This window comes from Pituophis catenifer, unplaced genomic scaffold (genome assembly GCF_029215685.1).
Source record: "Pituophis catenifer annectens isolate HBS135680 unplaced genomic scaffold, rPitCat1.0.hap2 SCAF_6, whole genome shotgun sequence".
Taxonomy (NCBI): Eukaryota; Metazoa; Chordata; class Lepidosauria; order Squamata; family Colubridae; genus Pituophis; species Pituophis catenifer.
Window position 1 is genome coordinate 28,598,912 of NW_027256886.1, and position 20,811 is coordinate 28,619,722.

General features: G+C 34.6%; 1 protein-coding gene across 1 annotated transcript in view; it reads right to left on the reverse strand.

Moving 5' to 3' along the window:
- Nucleotides 1-20,811, reverse strand: part of RASA2 (RAS p21 protein activator 2) — a 49,397-nt gene that overhangs the window by 18,621 nt on the left and 9,965 nt on the right. The window contains exons 4-15 of the mRNA XM_070945378.1: nt 19,439-19,533; nt 15,717-15,793; nt 13,747-13,830; nt 10,963-11,035; nt 9,662-9,738; nt 8,437-8,535; nt 7,769-7,925; nt 6,112-6,260; nt 5,047-5,161; nt 3,625-3,699; nt 1,783-1,906; nt 795-901 (exon numbers count right to left, since the gene is read on the reverse strand). Coding sequence (XP_070801479.1) covers nt 795-901; nt 1,783-1,906; nt 3,625-3,699; nt 5,047-5,161; nt 6,112-6,260; nt 7,769-7,925; nt 8,437-8,535; nt 9,662-9,738; nt 10,963-11,035; nt 13,747-13,830; nt 15,717-15,793; nt 19,439-19,533 — 1,232 coding nt within the window. The remainder of the gene's footprint in view (nt 1-794; nt 902-1,782; nt 1,907-3,624; nt 3,700-5,046; nt 5,162-6,111; nt 6,261-7,768; nt 7,926-8,436; nt 8,536-9,661; nt 9,739-10,962; nt 11,036-13,746; nt 13,831-15,716; nt 15,794-19,438; nt 19,534-20,811) is intronic.

Sequence of the window (20,811 nt, forward strand, 5' to 3'; positions counted from 1 at the left end):
CTTGACAAGATTTGGATGTTTGCCACTGCCTTCTTTCTAGGACTATGAGAATGATTGGCTCAATATTACCCTGCTAGGTTCATGCCTAAATCAAAAGTTATAATTTCCTGGCTTCTAGCCTGGTGCCTTAAATCACTACACACAACTAGCTCTTCGGTATATGTTTTCAAATTTATTACAGTTATAAACCAGCATGAATGTATTTTTAATTTTTCTTAATTTTTCTGAAAATAGGAAATATACCCCCACCAAATGTTAATCATTAGATTCCAACTAGTCAAACATTTAATTTGGTTTTAGTAATTTACTAGTTTCTAATGTCAAGTACTTACAACATATGAAAGTGACCCAGAATGCTTTACTGTTTAATAACTGATCAGTAAGGTTTTTTTAAAAAAAGATGTTAAGTGGTTTCCAGCAGTGGTGAAATCCTCCACAGGTTGCCACCGGTTTGCTGCCCGTGCACTGCTGTGTGCGCCAAACGCACGCTTCGCATGGAAAAAGGAACCGTTGAAGTTAAGTAGAACAGTGGGGGGGGGGGGGAACAGCTGTGCCGCATGATTTAAATTTGCTAGAAAGCAGGATATAAGCGAATATAAATTGCGTGGCAGAGCTGATCATCGGAAATACCGGTTTGGATGAACTGGTAGCTTTTTTTTTACTGAACCGGTGCAAACCGGTAGCATTTCACCCCTGGTTTCCAGGCTCCCTCAACTGCTTATGTTGTAAAATTATCTCTGAATATATCCTCCTAAGCTCACCAACTGTATGAACATAACATTATCAAAACTTACTGGATAATGATGTCGTAAATGGAAAGTATGAGGCGATACTACAGCTACAGCAAAGAAACGAAGGAACACAAAGCTGCTCACTGCAGAATACTGTACATGAGGGTCATCTGCAGAGAAAAACCATGAAATGTACAACTTAGCAGGAAATGGGTGAAATAAGATAGTGAAAAACCTTAGTAGGGTGTCAGTAGAAAAAATGGTTACTATTCTTCTGCAAAATAGAGAAATAGCAAGTAGTGTGAAATGAAAATGAAGTTATGATGAAAGATGCATGGCCCTGTGTTATTGGGCATGTATCAGAATTGTTAACAGTTTATTTGATGTTACCTGCTAGTTATAGTAAACTAAGGATTGTGCCCCTTCCTCTTCTCTGTCACAGGTGTGAATGAAATTGTAGGTTTCCACTTTTGTATTTACTTAATAGTAGGTTCTATTGTTATGATTAATCTTAACTATGCAAAGGAAGATACTCCCAAAGATACATTTTTAAATTTGATAAGTTTCCATAAAACACAGTTAATATTAACAAAAATATGTAGTACAATCAGTTTCCTGCCTGTTTCCTCTTACTTTAGAAATAAAGGTAGAGATGAATTTATGACTGTTACTTTCTATAGGTAGGGAGGAAATGTAAATTATTTTTCTGTAAAATAGCAGGAAGAGGCAACTTATTAAGAAATTTTAATTTATAATTCCTCAGCCTCAGTCTGCATATCCAGTGATAGAATATTATAGTAGTTGTAGTCCAAAGCCACTGCTGCCTATCTCTTTAGTACAGTATTAGTGTGGAGCATAAATATGATTGCTTGCTGTTAACAGCAGTATATCAACAGAATGCAGGCAGTGTCTACAACTGGTATATTAATAATTTGTATTTCCCTCTTTTTATAACTACTATAGAACTGATTTTTGGTAACATTCTCATGGACATAGACCCTTTATTCAAGCCATAGATCATACTGTCATTTTGAGACATTGATACACTTACTAGGAAATCTTTCAGCAGCCAAGCGCCTCAGAGAACACAACACATCACACATTAAAGTTGGGCAACTTATACTTGATTGTACAATTGTACTGAAAACTTTGTCAACATAATAACGAAGATTTTCCTGTGCAGACAAATAATTTCAGAAAGTTAATATTTTTTATTTTAAGTGTTTACCAAGTTCATTTTATCAATGAGAAAAACCTCTTCAACAAAATATGTATGCATGATTACCCAGATAGCATTTAGTGGCAGTTTTTTAAAGAATAAAATGCATACCAATAGTCTAAAAAGGGCCGCCAAAAATTCTTTCTCTTTCTTTCCCACACACAGTCACTTTATCATTCTATCATTGCTGGTGACCGGGGCAAGATTCTGTGATGCTATCTGGGATTCCTCCTGGTTTGTGACATTGAAGGAAGTTAAGACATTCTATGCTGTTGTCTGCCACCTAAATCTGGGAGATTGTCAGCAGCTCTTTGTAGGGAGGGAATTCCTTGAAGTCTTGCTAAGTACTGTGGGGTGCTCCCTTCTGAAAAGGCTGGCCCTGGAATCAAGGGTCTTGGCCAACTACCATCTGGTTTCCAACATTTCCTCATTGTTGTTGAGACAATGGTGGTGGACCAGTTTCATAGAGCCCTAGATGAAACAATTATCTGGACCCTTTTCAGTTAGGATTCAGGCCTGGACAAGGGAGAGAAAAGACATTGGTTCTCCTATTGCATGACCTGGTTTGGGACTCTAAGGAGAGATAGTGCATCTTTCCTGGTTGCCTCAGACCTTCTGTTGGCTTTGGTACTACCAACTGTGGAATTTACCGGATTGCCTATGGGGGTTGAGAACTGGAGGCATTGTTTTGCAATAGTTCCACTCCTTCCTCAGTTGTTAGTTCCATTCAGAGGCGGCAGGAGCTTGACCTGATAGCCTGTGATATGTGAAGTGTCACAGGAGTTGTTCTTCTCTGCCTTGCTTTTTAACTTTTACATGAAGTCAATAATGAGGTCATCTAATGGCCCAGTTGTATAATCAATATGCTGATGACACTCAACTTTACATTGCCATCTTGAGCTATAAGGAAGATGTTGCTGATATTTTCTCTTGGTTCCTAAACACTGTTCAATATTTGAACTGGAGAAAACAGAGTGAAGCTGAACCCAAGTAAGATAAGAATTACTGTTTATACAGGAACCTTCTGTTGATACTAGTATAGGTAAGCATTTACCACAAGAAGGCAGGTTTGCAATGGGATAAAGGACTTCTAAACCCATAGATCTTTCTAGAACATGGTTAGAGACTACTGTCCATATGTGGCTGGTGTGCCAACTGCAACTTGACCTCGTGCAGAAAACCTTGTATGATAACTCATGCCCTCATTTTCCTGTGTGTGGATTATTGTAAACTAGTTGGAAGCTGCATTGGTCCAAATTGTGGTGGCCTGCATATACATCAGTTCTTGGTGATGGACCCTAATGCTCCAATTTCATGGGCTCTGTATTGGCTGCTGACAGGTTTTAAGGTACAATTTAAAGTACTGGTGTGGACTATAATGATAAGGTTTGATTTAAATTGTGTCAAGTATATATAAAATACTGTATTTTGTTCTACAGTTATTTTTAATTATATAATTACCCAGTAATTATAGTGAGGTTGACACAATGAAGCTGAAGACCAGAAATGCAGTAGGCAAAATCATAAGAGAAAGGAAAGGTGTTCAGATATAATATACTTTCTTGATCCAAAAATTATTGTGGACTTTTACATTCCAGAAAATGCTTGGTTGTTAGAAGTTCCATAAATATAAACTTTTTTTTTAAAAGAAAACCATATAATATTTTAGCATACCTTGTGCATTTCCACATTATCTCCTTCTTTCAGTTTCAGGGGATCAATTTCACAAGGTTTAGGATTCTCACATATCTGAAACAAGATTAAAATTTGCAGCACAATTATACCTGTCTACTTAGAAGTGAGTTCAGTGAGATTTTTTCTTAGGTTAACATAATAAAAGTTTTATCAATTATAAAATGATATAATACAATAACTATGTTTTCTCTTGGTTCAGATATTAAAAATAAGTTGCTAACCTATAACAATGATTCTTCAAGGTACATGTGATTTTTACAACATCCAGAAAACCACTCATTTACTTCAGTCTCTTGAAAATGTTGTAGACCAATTTGTGTGGAAAAATTTACCTATGCAGTAAATGCAAAGTTGACCATTTGAAGGACTATAGGGAAAAAACTGCTCTTTTTTAACCTGCATCACCCATATGGATAACTAGGAAACAATATGCTTTCTTGTTAAAGTGATACGACTTGCTCTGGCTTGCAGGTAGTAATGCTAGATGATATCCAGCAGGAAAAGTCAGAATGCAGTCACAAGAATACCAGCAATCTTTGCTGAATGAGCCTAAGCTGTTCTGGGAAGATGAAGCTACACACACAATAAATGATATTGTGTTATTTATCCCATACAATTGTACATAGCTGCTATAATGAAAAAGGTGCCGTAACCCTTTTTGTGACAACCAGGAGTCAGAGAAATGGGAGCCAAGAACATATGGATTGCCAAGCTGTATGGAGTATGGAGTGAAATTATATTTCCTCCCTGCCAGTACTCCAAGCCCATAATAAACATTGCATCTTTTCTATTTCCATTGTGATATGCACAAACTAATGGATATAGTAATTTCCAAAAATGTTATATTTATGCTTAATGCTATATCCTAGGATGTGTTTGCCATTTTTAAAATAGTTTTGAAATCTTATTTCCACTACACCTTGGAATTCTGACCACTGAAACAACAGTAGCAAGGATAAACATTCTTTCTGTTTACATACTGAAAATTCAATTTCAAATTTACGTCTTGCCAAGCAGATGTATGCTACTGAAAAAAGATGATGGTGGATGTAAAACTATTGCACATTCAAGTCTAATATGAGGTGCTCGGCCTTTGTTAGCAGTTCACACAATATATTAATATTGTGTGGTGAACATATTAAACAAATGGATTAAACAATTTGCAACCTAATATTTTGCAAAGTGATTGGACTTTTATGTAGCGTATTGGATTTGTCTTGTAGACTGGCTTGATAAGAACTGGAATAGTTCATCCAGTCTCAAGAAAGCAATACAGACATTTTAGACCTGGCACAAAGCTGAAAACAAATGATATTTGTAGTAGTAGCATGAAATTTTAGGCAGTAGGGATTTTTCTATTATTCCCAATATATAGCATTTTAACACATACATTTATCATACCTCATCTAGAATTGGTTTTAAAGTAACTTTCAAGTAGTGTTTTCCCACTATTTTCATCATCTCATCTACACATCGAGTAGTTAAAGAGTTTCCTCTGAAGATTGTATTTACTTCTCTGTAATACAATTCAAATTAGACATTCAAGGCTATATGCATATACACGTATACATATATCCACAAATACACATGCAGATACAAGATGACCAAAGTTCTCTGCTGCAGAGCTTCTAGCTCATATAGTCTACAACAGTGCAAAATGTTAAAATATCTTTAATATTATGAATATATATCTGGATACATATTATCAATAGATACCAATGTCTTCTAGGTTGCCTTAATAGTAGGTATAATCAATATTATACAAACATTAAGATACAAAAGGCATAATTTAACTGACACCTCTTCCCAAACACTCAATCAGAATAGACACTGTCTTCAAAAATGCATGTAAGGATTTCAATTTCTTTCCAGAGATATATCATCATCATATAACAGAATAAATTCTTTCATCTTTCTTTGGTTCTATATAATCTTGATATTGCTAGGCCATTTCTGTTTTTTAAAATCAAATCATTAACAAATTCTAGAAAAATGAGAGAATATGCACATTTTAAAACCATTAATAAAATCAACTCATGCTCAGCTGGCCTTTGACCAAGAATGAGGAAGAAACCTTGGGCTGAATCAAACTAATCTTTAATGCAGTGTTTCATTGGTGAGGGGGCACAGCATAATTGCAAGGATTTCCTCTTTAATAAATATAAGAAAGATAAACTGTGGAAGACCCTATATATTTTTCTCCAGGATTAGAAAATCACAAGATTTCCCCAGAATTTAAAAATAGTGTATGTCAAGGCTGCTTTAAATTATCTATTTTCTAACAAAATCAAGTTACTATTACATATTCATTTCAAAAGATTCAGAATCACTTAGTCCTAAGAAGCAGAAAACTTGTAATATTTACTGACAAAAATAATTTTATTGAAAATATATGTGACAAATTTACTCATTTATCTATGTCATAGACATAGCTATTGGAGAGAATGGAAAAAGTCAATCACTTACTGGGTTTCCTTCAGTTCTAATTCTGCCACTGCAGTAACGAATTGCACTAGTTTATGATGATGCAGCAACAACCTTACAAGTGGCAAAATACCATCATATTTATCACGACACACTTCGGCCAAGATGTAAGCAGCTGATGCAGAAATTGGCTATAAAAAGGGGAAAATGGGACGAATGTACATAATTCCTCACACTGAAACATGCAGGGAAACAATAAGAATAATGGTAATTTTTCAGGTAAATCTTAGCCTACGTTAAAAAAAAGCCTATGTAAAATAACAATTTTCTTCCAGTTCAAGAATTACAGTTACTTTTTTTGCCAGTTGATTAGAAGAAAACCTTCTATATTCTTTTTGCCTTTCATTTGGCAGAAGAGCAAAAAATCTCAAAATTACTGTTTTATGTTCATATTTAAATTTTTAATATCAGATGGAGCACCCAACTGCCAAATAAGCTTTAAATAAAAGCAAGTTCTTTGTTTGTTCAGGCTATCCAAAACTGACAGAGCACTTCCAGCAACCAAATAAACTGTTCTCAAAATTAATCAGCAAATTAGGCCTGGGAAGAAGGTTGAGTTCAAATGGAAATGGTTTACCTTTCAAAAGTACACCTTGCCATTTAAACTCTTATTTCAAAAGAAGTAAAAAAAGATTTAGGGAAATTTGAAAAGGAAGAGTAGATAATAGCTTGCCTTTTAGAAGATCTTTACCCACCTTTAAGCCAACCCAAATAGAGTCCAAATTTAGTCCACTAAATTATGGCAGTATTTTTGACTTTATGACAGTATATTTGACTATAACAGGGAATTAAATCAAAGCATTTGCTGGCCGTTATACAGAATGCGCTCTCATAATAGTTGTTATGAGTCTGGCCTCCACAAAACACTCATTTCATAGAGGGGAAAGAGGTCTGACTTTTATTACATATTCAATTCCATATTAAATTACATTATCAAATTTTGTATTATGTACATCAAAAGGGATAAGGGGAAGTATGAATAATATAAATATGTAGCAAATTAAAAACACAAGTTAAATAAAGAACCTTCTTTTGAGTAAGTGAGATATAATTCTGTGCCAAATTCAAGAAAATTCAAGGTACAAATACAGTGTAAAACCTGGACCAAGAACTGAGATGGTTCTGTTATCAGTCTCATATGTATTCCAGCAGATTTTTGCTGCAATAGAAGTTAAGTCTGATTCCTGGCTACATGACAGAATATTTGTTCTTGTCTAAAAAAAGGATGTATTGAATCAAATCTGTACAATATGCATACTTCTCAATATTGAATAGATGAACACATAGCAGCTTTTAAAATTCTTTATAATGAGGAAAATTCTTTAAACACACTTTTTGTAGAGAACTTTTGTATAGTTCAAGTGTTTGTTTTCTGAATGGCAAACTCTTGACATTCATTGCAAATAGCATCTAAAATTCTACCTTTTCATAGAGTATAAGTTGTTTTTAAAAGTTAACCATTTTAGGGGCTGTACAATACTGTATTATACATAATGTGTTTTGAATTCTGAACAGAAATCTAATCTAAAATTTAATCCCCTTTTGAAAGGAGAACTTGTACCACTTCCCAGAAATCCGGCACAGAAGGAGTGCGCTAATGGCAGAGCATTAGCTGATTAAATTGAAAAATGGAAAATACCTCCACTTCTGATGATTTCAGAAGCAAGTCTCTAAGAGACCCATAGTACCCAGATGGAAGTACATAATCTTCAGCATAATTTATATTGAGTCTAAGGGATCCATGATCTTCACTTTTAGCAGATTTATTTCCATTATCTTTTGGCTGTAGGAGGTACCTTAAAAAGAAGAAATTATAAGGCTTAAGATATTATCTAAATGACAGGCTGAGCAAACTGTAGTTTTAAGTAATTAAGTCAGAATAAACAGAGAATGAAAAAGCAATAGGATCTTTCTCCCTTCCCTTTTGTAGATTTGCGAATTTTTGTACTTTTTTACATTTTTGTACATATAAAACAGGGCAGTTTTATATGCAATTTTACTAAAGCTTTAAATAATATTGGGATCTAGGGCTACCCTATACACATTATGTCCGCATTTTGAACAGTTCTAAACTATCAAACACAATCTGACCTTTCCTGTCTTTGACTGCAGTTAAGATTAACTGTTTGCTTATTTCACTGCAAACAATAATACTTAAATTTTTTTGTTGATTTCAATGAAAATGTAGAAAAGATTCACTTGGACTAGTCAGTAAAGATAGGGAAGGTAGAAGAAGCTATGCTAGTTTAATTACGTTAAACTATTCTTCATTTTACCAATATGACAACTTTGTGCTCAGTTCCTTACCATGCTTGGAAAGTATCACTTCCTAATGCTTTGACAGGAATCTTAATTTCTCCTAGGAAAAGATCTTGCACCAAGTTGCCATTGTTCCATAAGTCAATCCTGAAAGTTAAATCTTAGTTTTAATAACTGATTTGTTAGCCGTCATAACGTATTTAATTTTTAAGTGGTCATCTGATTTAAAATGATCACACAGAATAGCACACCAACTCCACATGCACAAAAGTAAGGTTATTATCTCTCATCTAATAGTTTGTCTGAGTTAAGAAGAAAAGTGTATCTTAGTTCCACAGAAAGCAATTGTGAGAATCTGCCTACTGGTACTAGTTAAATCTGAAGCGTTATCAGTAAGAAAAAAGCAATGGTGCTGAAGCATTCAAAGAAAAAAAGTATACTTTCTTCTCAGGCATTTACTATTCTTGTTTTATTTTTCTTAATTGCATTTAGTCTTTATTTTGATTAAACTGTAGCACTCCAATGACACATGCATTATGTATTCTTTAAAATTACTTTTTTGCCAAGGCAATTCAAATATTCATAACTTAAAAGCATATACACACACTGTATTTGGGTTGCTGAGTCTTACCTCACCAATATTTCTGTTAAACAGCACATATATTAAGAGAAAAAAAATCCATTGTGTTGTGAGACTTGTGAAGATATTGTAGCAGGTTCTGTTGCCTCCCTAAATGTTATACCTACTGTGACATGAATTCAGATGTTCTAACCTACCCTACAGAAAATGTTTAGTTGAAGTCAGATTAAGAAATAATATATTCTTTTCTTCAAAATATTTCAATTATAATTTTTCTCAAAATGTATTGCATTGAGAGGTGTATATATACATTTGTTCACTTGTTTCATAGTAAGAAATGTGTAAGTCACAAGCCAGTTAAAATGTCTGAAGTTATCTAGATGTACTTTAAAATCAATAGCACTAACTGTAATATGATTTACTTATTAGCCACAGATGCTTGTTATACACAATTAGAATAAATGCTGTAATATGCTTTGACTTAATAAATTGCTTTTCTGAATATGCTTCAACTGCTGTTTTTGAAGGCATGTTTTTTTCAAGACCAGATTTAAACTGAACCTTATCCCAAACTTAATTATCTCAATCATTTTCAGCAATTACAGAGCAACTTTTTAAAATTTTTTATTATAAGAAGCATTGTCTGTTTTGATTGCCATATCTAAATTAATCTTAATATGTTGAAGAATATACCTGACTTCCAGTTTCTCAATGTCTTCTTCTTCTACCTGAAATTGTGACTTCTTGGTGTAGCTACTGGACCTAGTTACCTGAAAATAAAACTTACAAAATTAATTTGTTTCTCTTTTAGCAGTACCCATTTAATCCAGTCTAATACCTATGCCTTTCTAACATTGCTTGTTATTAGAAAATTTTAAGTAAAAACACATACATCTTGAAATATAAGGAAGAGTATTAAAGTAAATATGTTTGCAATGTATCAATGATAACAGTTACTATTATAAGATAGTCAGCTCTAAAAAGCATTTTAATAATCTATATAAAACATAAGAAACCATGCTTAATCTTTGTTTTACTCAACTGAAGCTCAAGGCCCATGTTTTGATACCATGAAAAATTTAGTTAATTAACCCTTGATTTTTTAAAGTGTTTTAAAAATATTCCTACAGCATTTATAATCTTATTCTGAACTGGTACAAAATCTTGGATTAAGTTCCAGGTTTGGATGTTAGTGAAAACAATCACAGCTAGCATTCTTCCAGGAAGAACATAATAAATTTTAAAAGAGAAAATACAGAAGTTGCCACAAAAAGTGTTATTTAATGACTGTCTTGCAGTTTAGTATATAAGCACCAAAAATAATCTCTCATACACCCTTTTCAACACTTTTAAAATATTCCAGAACTTTCATGTTAAAGTGAAAGGAGCTAAAAGAAGAAAAAGGCTGGTACTTATGTTTCTATATAGTAGCTATCATATCAACAGTAATAATCAACATTCATACTTTTCTATTAATAATTCTAGGCCAACATCAATATTGAAACATCCTGAGATAAAATGCTAGAATTCAATGTGTATACATATTTCCCCATTCACAGCTATGTAACTGAAACAACTTTTGGTGCTAGGTAAGGCATATAAAAACCTAGTTCTCAATTTAGGGCCATTCATTTAATATGGTTCACAGTTACAACGGCTTGGGAAAAAGTGACTTATGACCTATACTCAGATAAATATTGCAGCACCTTTGAGTCACATGGTCACAATTCAACTTGGCAATGGGCTCATTTACAACCAGTTGCAATGTCCTGCAGCCCACGTGAGGGCTCAATTTGTGATCTTTTGTCATTAGAATCTTTTTTACATATAGACTGTTCATCATAACGTTTCTATTTTTTTCATGATTTCCCACCCAAGAAAATATGAAAGTACCACTGCACCCTGATCCCAAAATTTTACAAACTGATTCATAATTATCATTTAAATGGTTAACAAAAAAAAGCAGTACAGAATATTGATAAGAAATTAGTTACCTCAAAATAAAATGTTTCATTAAATTGTGGATTGCTTGTTTTCTTTTTTACCTTTGTCTTCTTTTGATCGTTCCTGTTCCAACATAATACAGCATTACTATACAGGTCTTAAAATATATTATTGTAATTCATAGGATTAATCTATGTGAGTAAGCATTTATTTTTTAGTTTAAAATTAAAAGAAAGACTTTTTAAAAATTATCCAAGTACATCACTGATTCCTTGAAATTGTATAGTCCCATTAAAAATTTAAAAAATATTAAATACTTAGGTTAATACTTGGGTGTGAAAATATATATAAACAAACTACACACAGTTTGTATTCAATACATTGAAAGATTTTGGCCATTAGGGATTTAAAAACCTATTACAATTTGATTATGTGAGATACTTATTAGAAAAAAAACTAAGCACAAAATTTCAAGGAAATTTAGAATTACAGAGTTTATATAATCATTTATAAATGAAATGTCATTTATCTATTGCAGTCTGAAACAGATTAAGAATGAATTACAGAATGAATTCAGTTTTTTACGTTTACATTAGCATTTTATAAACTCTTTATCTACCTTTGCTTTCATAAATTCATATGATTTTGTACAGAGACACAATAGTCTTTTATTAGGTATTTTCTTCAAGCAGGGAATCAATGACTGAGGGGAAAGTAGAGCCAGACTAGTCTTTCTTCTCGTAACCTAAATATCAATGTGAGCAGGGAGGGAATCTTTACACGCCATACTGAATAAAGAGAAAGTAGTGTAGACTACAATTTTTTGGAGGAACAACAAAGTGATTATAATGAATAAAAATATTGTAGAGACAGCAGTAAACTAGCATTCTTTAACACACAATTTTCTAGTTTAGCCAACTGCATATTCTGAATTCCACATGAATGGTGTGGATAATACTGCTGTCATGGGGATGCAACTAATGTGTGCCTTTATAGGATCTATATCCCACATTTTTTCAGAAGCTCAAATAGTGTACATATATATTTCTTCCCCAACAGAAATCCAGTATGTAAATTGGGATAAGAGCAGTGAGTTGTCCACAGACAGCATATCAGCTTCCATATCCAAAAGCAGAGTTGAGGCCGAAGTTCCCAACTCTAGGACTGTAGTTTATGTCCTCCTACCAACAGTCGGTGTTGGTCAGAGGACAGAGATCGACCCCTAGGCCCCTCGTTTGCGGGGTGCCTCAGGGCTCGGTCTTCTCTCCCCTATTTAACATCTATATGAAGCCGCTGGGTGAGATCATCTGACGACACGGGGTGAGGTATCAGCAATACGCGGATGATACCCAGCTCTATATCTCTACCCCGCGTCAATTCAGTGATGCAGTGGATGTGATGTGCCGGTGCCTGGAGGCTGTGAGAGTCTGGATGGGAGTCAACAGGCTCAGACTTAACCCAGACAAGACCGAGTGGCTGTAGGTATTGCCTCCTAAAGACTATGTCGATTGTCCATCCTTGGTTCTGGAGGGGGGGGAGAAATTGTCTCCCTCAGAACGGGCTCGCAATTTGGGTGTCCTCCTAGACTCACAGCTAAGATTAGAGCAACATCTGACAGCTGTGACTAGGGGGACCTTTGCACAGGTTCGCCTGGTGCACCAATTGTGGCCCTACTTGGATCAGGAGGCTCTCCTCATAGTCACTCATGCCCTTGTCACCTCACGGTTAGATTATTGCAACACGCTCTACATGGGGCTACCCTTGAAGAGTGTTCGGAGACTACAGTTGGTCCAGAACGCAGCCGCGCGAGCTGTCATGGGTGCATCTAGTTACACCCACATTACACCAATTCTCCGTGAGCTGCACTGGCTTCCTATTGGTCTCCAGTCACAATTCAAGGTGTTGGTTATTACCTTTAAAGCCCTACATGGCTCAGGGCCAGATTATCTTCGAGACCGCCTTCTGCCGCATAGCTCCCAGCGACCGAAGATCCCACAGAGTTGGTCTCCTCCAGGTCCCGTCAGCTAAACAATGCCGGCTAGCGGGCCCGCGGGGGAGGGCCTTCTCTGTGGCTGCCCCAGCTCTCTGGAACCAGTTACCTCCTGAGGTCTGGACCATCCCCACCCTATTGGCCTTCCGAAAAGCGGTGATGACCTGGCTTTTCCGGCAGGCCTGGGGCCGTTGACCTCGCTCTTGTGATCTGGTGAGATCCGGCCATGAATGGTGTGAATGAGTTTTTAATGTTTTTAATTTTTCAATGTTTTTTTATAATGATTTTTTAAAATGTATTGTGAGCCGCCCTGAGTCTTCGGAGAGGGGCAGCATTTAAATTAAATTAAATTAATTAAATTAAATTAAATTAAATTAAATTAAATTAAATTAAATTAAATTAAATTAAATTAAATTAAATTAAATTAAATTAAATTAAATTAAATTAAATTAAATTAAATTAAATCCATTGGCTTTACAGTGACATGGCTGGTCAAAAAAAAACCCCTATTATATGAGGCACAGTGCCTACAAAAAGCCAAGGAGAGTCTACAGGGACAATATTATCCCAGAGTATTATATTAAGAACTTGAAATTTAATTCAAATTATTTTTATGCATAATATGCATACTAACACTTTTTAAAAACATGCCTCTATATTGTCTTATATGGAGCATTCACCATATGCAGAACTATAATTGTTTAATCTATCATATAAAACTATTTAAAAATGTGCATTAACCCTGTATATTTTGTTAATGAGACATTTATCAACTGAAAACTGGTGCACTAATATCAACCTAATTTTGTCAGTTTACGTACTTCAATACATTTTAATTAGTTACCTTGAAGGACCGACAACAGATACTGTAGCATAAGGGTCACAATTTTGCCCATTAATAAGAGGTAGTCCATGACATTCCTTTAACCTAGAATTAAAAAAGAAAAAGAAAAAAGGAAATTACTAGTACAGCTGCAGTTCATGTAAAGTATGTCACATCTGATAGATAAGTGAAAAATAAATTGTGCTAATCCAACTGTTAGCTGGCATTGGACATATCTTATATTCTTCACACAGGCCAGCAACCATGTTTTCAGTTTTCAGTGTCTTGTCAGTAACTTTTAAAAACATCTATTAATAATTCTAAGTCATTAGTTTTTTTTTATACCTCCTCCAGGTCTTGAAAGAACAAATTGGGGGTGGGATGTGATATCACTCTTTAAAAACCTGAAAGACTCACACAGCAAGACTCTCTCATTCCAGAAACCAGGCAATGTTTTAACAGGTTTATGTTACAGAAGGTAGATTCCAATTTCATTTAGAAAGAACTCTCTAGTGGTAACTGGATCTCAACAATAGCAATAATTATTCAGAGAGATGGGCTACTGCAGTAAAAAGGTTAAAATACAATAATAGTGTAATAAAATGAAATAACATAACATTATTAAAACATTAAGAACAAACAAAATCCCACTGAGAACAAAACTTCCAACCACAAGTCAGGATGGGAGTTCAACCTCTCCTAGATCTCCTCCTAAGGCTTTCTTTAAGAGGCAGGTTTTCCTGCTGTGTAACAGGGCTCATCTCAAGTGGCTTATTTATGTAGAACTAGTACTGCTAGAGGAATTTATTCCTTGATATGCTTAAGAAACAGAGAGAAAGAATTTATGGGAAATTTGTTGCTGGATCTTCTGAATTCTGACCCAATACAGATGTGGTACATATAGAATTACAAGATAATTTCTACTGGGTTAAAAACAGAGTGAAAAAAGTATGTTTAACAATATGAGTAAAAACCATCTGTCTCCGTGAGACAAAGCATCTCCATGAACTGATGAAACCCAGTTATATATCTCTGTCCCAGATGAAGCGTGTTGCAGTAGACATCCTTTTGTGATGTCTGGAGGCTGTAGGGGTCTGGATGGGGAACAGCAGACTTCAGCTGAACCCCAATAAAATGGGCCCACCCATTGCTTCTGTATCGTCCATGTCTTTTATATTATAGATTATATGGTGTTTTTAATACTGTAGATTATATACTAATTAATGTATGGATTGTTCAAGAATAAAATAACATTTGAAATTCTGAAAAGTAAGAATTTCAGAAACCTTAAGTTACATTTTCCTTGTCAATGATCAGTTCTGAGCATGTAATCATTTATTTGATAGCTATCTGACTGATATGGGCTCAGAACCAAGGTTTTAATATCTCCTGCTATACCTGAAAGAAAAACTGCATGTACGCTTGTCAAGATCTACCATGTCATCTATCAAAATAAAATCTTGGTAATGTTTATCTTTTTGTGCCTTTCTACACATTTAAGTGTTTTGTTTACTTTTAATTAGATACAAGTTTAGATTTTCTTAAATACATAAAAAACCCCCTCAAATATTACTGGGTCCAGTATGCACATATCCTGTGAGTTACATGAAATTTTATAACATGCTCAAACATTGGGACCTTAAAGTTTGGGTATACAAGGCTTGCTTTAACTGTATCTTCTCTTTCTCATGCCCCAAATATGAAATTTGCAGTTGGAAAAAGTAAATGAAAACTGATAGATCTCATGTTAGATACCAGAATTCTTTCAAAAAAAAAAAAAAAAAGGATGGGAAAAGTAATGTTTTCCCAAGTTCAGAAAATTGAATTATAAGTTTTTTTAGGAATGCAGTCATTATTAAATAAAAGTAAAATTCAAAGGTGTTTACATTTGGAAATTTTTCTACTTAGTTATAATGATTCAGTAATAACATTTTAATCTACTTATAATTTCCATAAGCATTTTTTTGAAAAAAATTCATGAATAGCCTTACTGTACTACTAGCTGCTGGCATACAGATCCATTATCTGTAATCAGTTCATTTAATTTTAATTCAAGATGTACTTTTCCCTGTTGATAAAGAGGAAAAACATTGAGCTGAAAGTCTGTCAAATTATACTTATTGTGTTTCCAATACTGTTCTACATGTTTTCAAAATGTTTTCCAAAAGTTACCATCAGATTATAAAAACATTAGCACAAAAACTGAAAGTTCTTTTCATAAAGAATAAAATCCCAAATCTTACCAATTAACATCTTCCTCTGAAAATGTTGGATTTAAATTATTATTTACTGAATAAATTCCACCAGGATGCTAAATATTAAGCAATTAATATTAACAAACAATAGATATTGCTTCTACTTCCTCTAAGGAACAATTGATAACATGGAAGCTCATGATCCATGTTAGTAAAAACTGTTGAAGAGAACGTATGGTAGAATATTAATCCTAAATGGAGAATGTGACTGCCTTATTTAGCAATTGTTGATGATCGTGATGATGTAAGTTTAGAGACTTTTTCAGGTCTCTATAGCAAAGCAAAGCTGGAGTAAGACAAAAGCACAGTTGTAGTTTCACTTAGCAAGTGCTTCACTTAACGACTGAGTTGCTAGTCCCAACTGTGGTTGCAAATGAGAACTACCTGTATTTATCTTTCTGGGGCTTACTTTTCTCTTGAACTGATTCATATTGCTATAGAAACTAACAGCAATAACAATAGCACAGAACAGCCCAAAAACAATAACCCACCCTACAGTAATTACAGAACGTGTTTAATATTTCAAGATATAGATTTATGAAAATCTTTAATTTAGCCAGTGTCAGATGTGCTAAGCACACAAGAGTTATAATCCGCCATTTGACTGCTTGCCTAATGATAGGTTGAATCAACAGCCTCCAAAAACACAGTTCCGATCTAAATTTGAACTTATGACCATCGCTCCCCCCCTCCATCATTACATATTGGAAATTTGAGTGCTTGACAACTGGCTCACATTTATGACCATTTTCAGTGTTCCATAGTTATGTGATCATGATTTATGTTTTTTTTCCTCTTTTTTAGCAAAAAGTGGCAAAAACACCATTAGCTAAACTGGATCACACTTAACAACTGTGTGGTACAACTTCCAACCATGATAAACATGGTCATAAAATCAGGTCCATTCACATGATGACTCAACTTATGACCACAATGACTTACAATAGAAATTCTGGTTCCAGTTGTGGTTGTATGTTGAGTACTATATTTTCAACCTGAAAATTTGTTATCTTCCCATAAAGAAATCACTGGAAATCAATTATTTCTTAGGTGGCTTATATTTGGAATTACTTGTATAAATGCTTTTCTTCTCATTTCTTTTATACAGTATTTTACTGTATTTTCCATAATCTCCAATCAGTGGTCAGTTCTAGATTATACCAGCTTGGAAAGGTTACAATTGCTTCATATTTCTTGCATAAAAACGGCTCTGTGCATACATTCAAGCCCTGCCGTCTTAGTCATTTTATTTTTTAGATGTACCCACCCCCAGAGAAGACAGGTTTACAATTTAAGAAGCAATAAATACTTTTTTGCTAGAACATGTCCAGCCTCCCACACATTAAGTATCTCTAATACAGGTCCTTTGACTTAAGACCAGTTCGAATTGAGACCATAATTTCCATTGTTAAGACAGTTGTTAAGCGAGTCATACTCAATTTTACAACCTTTTTTGCCATGGTGGTTAAGCAAATCGCTTGCAATTGTTAAGTTAATAACAGTTGTTAAAGGAATCTGGCTTTCCCCGCTGACTTTGCTTGTCAGAAGTTGGCTGGGAAGGTTGCAAATAGCAATCATATGACCTGCAACTGTCATAAATGCATACCGATTGCCAACCACTTGAATTTTGATCTCATGACCATGGAGATGCTGCAACAGTTGTACTGTATGCGCAATTACCGGTTTTAAGTCAGCATTGTGACTTCCAGTGCCGTTGTAACTTCGAACAGTCGCTAAACAAATGTTGTAATCAAGGACAACCTGTATTAAGTGCTTTGTTTTCAAAGATGTTTTAGTTATTCAATCTGGGAAAATTAGTAAGTAACAAGTGTTTGAAATATGTCGTTACAAAAATATTGAGCTCATGAAATCAAAATAGATCCTCAGTACATCTTTTTTTCCTGGCATTAGTTATTTTACTGCCCTATTGGCTGATTTAGCAGAGTAGATACTAAGAAGTAATTAGGTACATCTGCTGTGCATTCTGGTAGTGGCTAAGAATGGCTTATTTATTAGCCTCGCTTTCCCAAGAGAAAGACACTTTTCAAACGTGTGGCAAAAATATGTGAACCTTTGCTAGTGTGGCCCCCATGAGCAGCAATAACTGCAATTATTTATTTGCAAATAACATTTATTCCAATAAATGTTAATTCAGTCTCAACATTGGCTTGGAGGAATTTTAGTCCATTCTTCTTTACAGAACAAATTTAGCTCAAGGATGTTGGAGGGCTTCCTTGCTTCAAGTCCTTCCACACCATTTCTATAGGTAAGGATTTTGATTTGACCATCCCAAAACATTAAATTCCTTCTCCATTCTTTACGTGTACGACTTGTGTGTTCTGGATAACTGTTTTGCTGAATGACCCACTTTTTCTTTTAAACTTATAGACAGATACTTTGACATTATTGTATACAATTTTCTGGTATAATTCAGAATGTATAGTTCTATCAATGATGGCAAGCCATCCTGGTCCAGAAGCAGCAAAGCAGCCCCAAACCATTATACTGCCATTGCCATCTTTGATAGATGGCATAAAGTTTTTATGCTAGAATATAGTGCCTGTCTTTCGCCAAACATAATGCTTTTCATTCCAGCCAAAACCTCCCCCCCCCCCAAACAAAAATCTGGTTTATCCACATAGTTTTTCACAAGCTGTAGATGGGTAGCTATGTACTTTTTGGAAAGTAATTGTTTTCTCCTTGCAACTCTGCTATATATACCATTATTGCTCAGTATTTTACTATTGGGAGTTCTGATGAACTAGAGACTGCAAGAGACGTTTCTAGTTCCTTAGACATTATCCTGATTTTCTTTGAGACCTCCCAGAGTATTACACATACTGCTTTTGGGATGATCTTGGATTGTCAGTCGCTCCTGGGAAGAGTAACAATGGTTTAGAACTGCCTCCATTTATATACAATCTACTTGATGGTGGACTGGTGAAATCCAAACTTTTTAGAAATAGTTCTGTATCTTTTCCAGGCTGATAAGCATCAACAATTAATTTTTAGAGGTTCTCAGAAATCTCCTTTCTTCAAGACATGACACACTTCCACATACTTGCATCATGAAGATCAGGCTTTGATAGCAAATACCCAGAATTCTGTTGTTTAAATAAGGCAGTACTTCACAGTCACACCTGATTATCATCTCACTGATGACATCGATAATGACCACTAATTTTCTCTTCAAATGATCTGATAATCCTAGAAGTTCACATACTTTTGCCACATACATTTTCCCCAAATGAATAAATGAACAAGTATTATGTTTTTGACTTGTTTAATTCTTTTTACCTAGTTCTAGGACTTGTGTGGAAAACAGATCACATTTAGGTTATAATTATGCAGAAATATAGCTAATACACATGAATTTATAAACATGTAAGCACCACTACACACACATGTACACATGTACACATACATCAGCATTAGTTATCATGTTTATTTGATTTTACCTGAACTTCTGAGTTAGAATCAACTGGTTGAAGTACAAACCACGTTTCCTTGCCAGAATATATGCTCAAATCTTCTTTTTTGATAGCTATTTTACCTAAAAGAAAAATTGAATGGGCATATTAATTTAAAAATAAGTATTATGTTCATCTAATATAGGTCTAGAAAAGCTTTGCATCAGAATACACTGTATCCTAAAACACATTTTAAAAATACAACCTACCAGTACTTTGCATTCTAGCATTAGGAAAATATGATCATCATTGTTTGAAGATGAATGAGAAAAAAATTTCTGGTTTTGCATGTTATCCTAGAACAGCGGTTCTCAACCTGGGGGTCGCGACCCCTTTGGGGGTCGAACGACCATTTCACAGGGGTCGCCAAAGCCCTCTCTCGCCCCCCCCCCCACATGCCTTCACTCACCCTCTGCCTCTGTTGGATCGCCCGGTCGCCGTTGGCTTACCCCGCCCACTCCCAATCTATTGCTGCCTCCGGAGTCCCAGCTGATGGCTAGAGGGAAAAAAAACTTTAAATTCTTGCTGCGGGGCTTCAAAGAGCTAACTGCAAAGAGGTAAATTCCTGGAGCAGATTTTTTTCCCTCTAGCTGAAAACGCGAAATTGAAAGTAAGCAGGCTGCAACGTGACAAAATGAGGCAGAGAGATTTCTTTTTCTTTTTCCTCACCAAAAAAGGTAGGTGCAAAACTGCAAACAATGGGAAATTTAGGGCAAAAGAGGAAAGTTCCAAGATTTTAAAACACAAAAGAAAAAAAGCTCTATTTAACTAGGGAATTGTAATAATCGAGATACTATTAATTGGTTAAGTTGTGGTTCAGAGGAATATATGGGGGAAATTATTTGGTTTATTATTATTGGTAAATATAATTAATTGATTTGTAAGAAATTGGATTGCATGGAAATAATTGGAATATTCATGTTCATATTAATATACAAAAAAGATAGTTATATAACTAATTGATTTATATTAAAATGTTGAATTTGTATTAAACAACTGTATTACATAATTAATCAATGTGAGGATGGATATAAAAAGATAACAATGCAAAGGGGTATAATATAGAATAGAAGGGAAAAATTGAATTTGATTAAGATTAGAGATGAGGATGAAGGGTAATATTGGTTTTTTTAAAAAATAGATGAGGAATAAATATGGTAAAAAGGAAATATAGAAATTGTAAATTTAATTGAAATGACTAAATACTGTGTTGGAAGAAATATCCTTCTGGGTTCTGCTCCAAGTGAGGAAAAAGACACTGGAAACATGGAGACTGCTTGGAAAGATGGTTTAATGGTGGACAGGATCACATGGCTTGATGGGGCCCATTGTGTTAGTTTCTGTTGCTATTGTGTTGCAAA